This window comes from Macrobrachium rosenbergii, chromosome 55, assembly GCF_040412425.1.
Source record: "Macrobrachium rosenbergii isolate ZJJX-2024 chromosome 55, ASM4041242v1, whole genome shotgun sequence".
NCBI lineage: Eukaryota > Metazoa > Arthropoda > Malacostraca > Decapoda > Palaemonidae > Macrobrachium > Macrobrachium rosenbergii.
The window spans coordinates 36,305,560-36,311,559 of record NC_089795.1 but is presented as its reverse complement, the minus strand read 5'-3'; the positions used below and the strand labels follow the sequence as shown (position 1 = coordinate 36,311,559).

At 33.4% G+C, this 6,000-nt stretch overlaps 1 protein-coding gene across 6 annotated transcripts in view; it reads right to left on the bottom strand.

Moving 5' to 3' along the window:
- Positions 1–1,459: 1,459 nt before the first annotated feature.
- sip3 (septin interacting protein 3) overlaps positions 1,460–6,000 on the bottom strand; it is a 315,555-nt gene continuing 311,014 nt past the window's right edge. For all 6 annotated transcript variants that reach the window (XM_067099897.1, XM_067099896.1, XM_067099899.1 and 3 more), the window contains 2 exons: positions 4,177–4,418; positions 1,460–2,721 (listed from right to left, as the gene is read on the bottom strand). In XM_067099897.1, coding sequence (XP_066955998.1) covers positions 2,544–2,721; positions 4,177–4,418 — 420 coding nt within the window. In that variant the 3' untranslated portion in view covers positions 1,460–2,543. The remainder of the gene's footprint in view (positions 2,722–4,176; positions 4,419–6,000) is intronic.

Here is a 6,000-nt window from a genome sequence, read left to right as displayed (position 1 = left end):
GTCTAAACCAAACTTTTCAAATGTCTTTTTTGGCAAGTTTTATTTGGCAACTCATCATGTTCCCAAGGGCTTAATGTGAAAAACACTCATTCATACAAAATATGACACTCAAAAAGAGAGCAGTTCATAAAATTAGTTAATTCAACTCTTCACCACAATTTATCAAATCACCAAGACTGAGAATTTGCATGAGAGTTCAGCATACACCTAGTGTAAACCCTGATTAACCTTTATGTAAAAATTACTGCACTCACAATGGAAAATTTTGAGAAGAATAAATTATGCAAGAAAAACTCCAAACCCAAGCACAAGTCCAACTTAGCACCAAATAAAATAAAAGGACAGGAACAAAGTGTGTCCTTGGCAAAAACTTATCGTATGAGTAGCAAAAACTTGTCGTATGAGTACTTGCTCCAATCCCTTGGAGGGAGACTGACCATCATCAGTTTCCTATGCATATACAAATTGATTAAGTAAAAAAAGGAGACTACATAAAAAAAAAGAGGAAAAGGCTTAGAGCCTTAGATGAAGACAAAAATTGCTTCAATGTTTGCTTCACAAAAGACAAACAGGAAGAGTAGCAAGCCAAGATGTTCTTGCTCTGGAGTAGCGCAGTAAATTGATGGTAATTATAAGAGTACCAGGATGACGGTACCACCTAAAGTAATGGGAGCATTCTTTTTTAGCTTAAACACTTTGTTGTGACTGGGATGGTTATAAGACATCTTCTGGTTAATGGGTGGTAATGAATAAACTTGGAAATCCTATATAAAGTTGTTCCTTACAACTAAAATGCAAATATCTTGGTAAAAATTCTGTAATTGAGACACTGAACTGTTTTACATCAGCAGTTATACTGAAAAGCCCTTTAATTCTTAATGTAATCTGCTTTAATACTTTTAGCTACTTCATTTGTATTGCAAAACTTTTCTCCTAGAATATTTCTTCTCTTGAAATTGAGTGGCAACACAGATACAAATATTAACACAGGTGATTTTGCATATCAAAATTTTTGTTTTACCATTTTCATACACTTTGGTGCTAATGATCTTGGTTAATATTGATTTTATAAAATTTAGGCTATCAAGCCAAGTACTGGGGCCTTATCTTTGTTGTTATTATTATTCCACTCGCATTACAATTACATATACCACTTGGTGATAAGAACTTCCACTTTTTACGTTACCAAACTAATGTTGATATTTAAGATGGACACTTCTTAAGGCGACTTCCACTTTACTTCCAGTTACATTTATCTGAACTTGATAATTATAACATCAATACTAGTTCCTCCTATAAGACAGCAAAGTCAAAAGGGACTCTTTTTTTGCAAAGTATACTGTATTTTTGCAAAGTATACTGTACTTAAGATTTTGATTAAGGGTGAAATATTTATAATTTACACATACATACACAATTCACATTGAAGCATAATTTAGGACTAAAATGAAACCATTCATAAATTCACAGAATTATACATTCACTTTTCATGGTTTACAGTATATAATGTACTGTAATTACATCTGTTCATACCAAAAATACAAATACGAATATCTGTATTTCCTTGAAAGAGTGCCAAAAGTGGCAGAAAAGCTATGTTTTACTTATACATGACTTCATTGAATAAAAAAAGTGCTAAGGTTCCTTTCAACAGAACAACCCAATCCCAGTGCACCTTTCCATTTTATACATTTGCCCAGTCATACATGAAACAAGTGCTTTGTCAAAACCATCAATACAGAAGAAAAAGGTAACCAATACTTTTTGGGTATTTTTAGTTATAAGACAACCGTTAAAAGCATCAAAAAGAAAGGCTTTCATGTACTGTACTAAAATTTGGTTTTAATTTTTACAAATTGTTCACTCAACATGAAAACAAGTTAATATCAGCTGAAGTCAGCTCAATTGTCTGACACAGATGAACCAAATCCAATATTTTCCATTTAGCAAAACTGGATAACCACTGACATGCATATTGTACCCTCTGTGCATAAATAAATAACTGTCCTGTAAAAAGTTCCTTTATACATCTCAAAGACTGCAGGGCACAAGTTAACCTGTTAACAATTGTTTGGGAAACTGTTCCTTACTGATATTAAATATATATATATATAACTTGAAAAGAATGCATCATAAAATTTTGATTGCATTATAACATGATTAAGTGCTTTTCAATACAGTGTAAGTCATATTAACCATGAATTGTTTCAACACAATTACTACCCTTCCCTTACTGTTCCAGAATATTACAACAATAGGCAAACTTAGCACTAAAGATTTTACACCATGAGAGGCCAACTTACTCCTTAAGTATGAAAAATATATTCCGTTCAGTCTATGTGTGTATTCACAAAAAACAATTATGCTAACTTGAAACAAATCCCAGTACCTCATACACGTGCAATATGAGCAAAGTATGCATTAAAAATGTTCAGCTTAGCATCTGAGTATTCTCAAAATCCCAGAGCCAATTATCAAGTTGGTCATTCATTCAAAAATAATCTGAAAACAACAATAGGATACAATTAGTAACAACTACATTTCTAAGACGTCTGATTAAAATGTTCAAGTCTTCGCCTCCTAATTTCTTGAGGATCATCTGGATCAGCAATATCTGGAGTAGTGGTGTCTGCAGCACTTGTTGCACTTGTCCATGATGATGATACATCATCTTTGGCTGCTGTATCAGTGTCAGATGCTGATGTAGACGTCACATCAGTTCTGAAACATAACAAAAAAAAATTAAGTCCTATAATGTATATAAAATCAAACCAACAATACAAACTGTAGCAACAGTTCAGGAGTAGGGTCATATGAAATTATTTTAGGTGATAATGATTCCTATTTGCAGTAAAACAAGCTTGAAGAGTTACCTACAATCAAGGTTCAAAGTACTAACTGTTTCACAGATACATATCCTTATTTGTTACCTCTACAAGCTGGCTGGTAAGCCTGCTTCCCTCTTTGGGGAATGATGAAAAGATTTGTGGTTGAGTAATTGTATATATGAGACAAATTAATGTCTGGGTTACTGGTACCACATGAGTATGTTTGGTGTCCTGTTAAAAGTCAGCAATGCTCGGTTAATGTGCTGAAGAGGCAGGATAAAGTATATAGAAAGTTCAGTATTTTAAGAACAATTGTAAATATGAAGAAATCCAAGTATTTTAAGAGTTAGTTAGTTAGTTATAAATGATTTGTTTAACCAGACCTCTGAACTCTTTTAGGGTTCTTCTCGGGCTGGGAATATGCAATTGTACACATAATGTAATAGTATATTAAAAAAAGCTCTCTCTATCAAAGTGCATTCACCATAAACAGAAAATAATTAAACTGATGGACATTTTTCCCTAGTATAAAACACAAACTGTTTACAAATGGCTGCATAGTTTATGTTGACTGATTTCAACATATAAATTTATTATAAATTTAATAAACATCACTTCAGTTAGTCAACTGATTTGTGAAATTTATCCCAATGCTATGAGTAGTTATTTTGTGATAAATGTTTTATGCAAGAAATTTGAGAGAGTAATAAATACAACTCACATGTAAAACTAATAAATACAACTCTAAAATGTTCAAATGTAAAACTAATAAATACAAGTCTCATACATACAACCCATTTCTGGGCTCGACCTGTGTCACCCAGTGAAATGGTTCCAATAGCACACATTTCTAGGTATAACTATTGCTAAATATACCAGAGAAAAAAGCTATCCATAATGCCGGGGTTACTACCCCCGGATCGAGCACCATAATGGTGTCAGTATGCGCACTAGGGGTGTCAAAATCCCTTTTCTCAGCATCTTATCTTTTGACCTACTTCTCTCTGAGCATTTGCCAAAGACAATAGATATGTTATGAAAACAAATATTATTGTTTGTTAAGAATCTGGAGCAGTTTAGTTTCATACCAAATTCATAAAATTCAGACGGATATTTTTCAGCAAAACTCTCCACTTTAGGCAATTTTGGCATATAGTAACCCCAATTCCAATTTGAGTAATTCCTAACTTCAATTATCAGAATACTGTACCATCCACCAGCATATTTCCATGATTACTAATAATGGGAAAAATACAGCATAGTGGCCTTTAAACACAACAAAATAAATAGCCTCCAAATTTAAAAATGCCTAGATTAAAAATTTGTACCTCATGAAATATATTCTCACCTTTCATCTGATACAGCACCAGCTGTTGACTTTGAATCCTGGTTTACCTCAACTGGGGTTGGTCCTGGAATATCATCCTGGCCTTCTTTAGCCACATCTTCATTTTTCTCATGGAAGACTGTTGTATTCACAGGTGATGATTCATGAGGTTGTTGGGTAGTTGCTGTAGGATTAACAGTGTTCCTAGTAACATTCTGGTTACCAACATCAAGAGATGCTACTACTGAAGCATACTGATTCATCTGTAATAAAAAATACTTTTTGTTTTCATAACATTAAATTTTTCACACAATCCCATCATATCATCATAAACCCACATTTTTGGTCATAAATGTCCCCAGGCTCAATATTAATTTGTCAACATAAACAGTAATTTACCAAAGGTTTAGAATGAATAACTAGAAGATTGTTAAATATATGTACTGCCAACTAAACAAATATATCTGTGAAATCAACTATATACTGCACATAAAATACTTTTCTCTAGTGAAATACAATACTGAAAATATGGCAGAGCGAGACAACAAAAACACAAGCTGGAGTAGTAGTCTAAACTTTGTCAAGGAATACTACATTTGTTAAACACACAAGCAAAGTAAAAGCATGATTAAAAAATAAAAAAAAAAAGTTATGATATAAGAGAAAGTTTAAATGTTGAAATTCACTAAGTCTAGGACTTGTTGTCAACAGGCTGGACTTAGAAGCAGCAAGGCTCTTCCCTTCCTGGGACCCACAATACATGTGTGGTGTTTGAAACTGTGAACTTGGGCTAATGTAAATGATGGGTATATTGTGAAACAAAGCTCAATTTCTAAGGTTAATTTAAATGGTGTCTTTTTATCTATTCATGAATTTAAGTGTACTAATTTGCTTCTCAGGACTGACCACCTACAATGCATGTAAAAATTTAAATGTTCTGCCAAAAATGAGCAGCCATATTGTGAACATGACCCACAGCCTAAGGAAAAACTCTACAGTTTATTAATAAAAACAATGAAGGTCCAATAACAAAGGGAATTTCAGGCTGCAAAGTACTTTTTGTTTCAAACAATTATTCTAGATTGTCATAAAAAACATTAAATGGTTTTTCCTTTAATTATCTCAAGAATAGGATGAAAATGCTAAACTATACTTCAATGGGCCAGCTGAATACTAAGTTCTTAAGTTTTTTTAACAAAGGCATCAGTAGTATTTTTCTGAAATACGGCTTAGGGGAAACTGCCAAAAATAATACTTTATAATAAAATTAAGTATCATAATTATAGTTTCCAATTATCGTGGCAGCTTAAATTTTGAAATTTTGAAATTTGTGGTAGCACTTCTACTCTTTTAGTGTAAGTAACTAGCCCCACTCACTTTCGGGGAAGAATAGGTACACAGCTGAAGAGCTCGAATATTTGTGCCCTTTGTCCATGAGAGGGGTGGGAGGGCAGGCTCTGATTTTGTAATTACTTGGTAATTATATAGAATTTTATTATGAAAATATTTTCATATATGTAACTTACCAAGTAATAACAGTACATAGCTGAATCCCACACTGACAGGAGGTGGGATACATGGACATATTCTATTCAAAAACACTCAGTAATGGTAATGGATTTGAAACAGAAAGGTAGCTAGCAATGGGGAAATGCTTGTTGTAACCTTACCTGGTAAGAACACCATGCCAGCCACTGATAACGGACCTAGGGTACTACAATCTTCGTACACAGTCTCCAACTCAAACACATAATGAGTTGCAAACACTGATCTACACCTCCAACAGGTGGACTGAAGGATCGCGGATCGCAATGAATTATGTTTAAAAGTCAATGACGTAGCAAC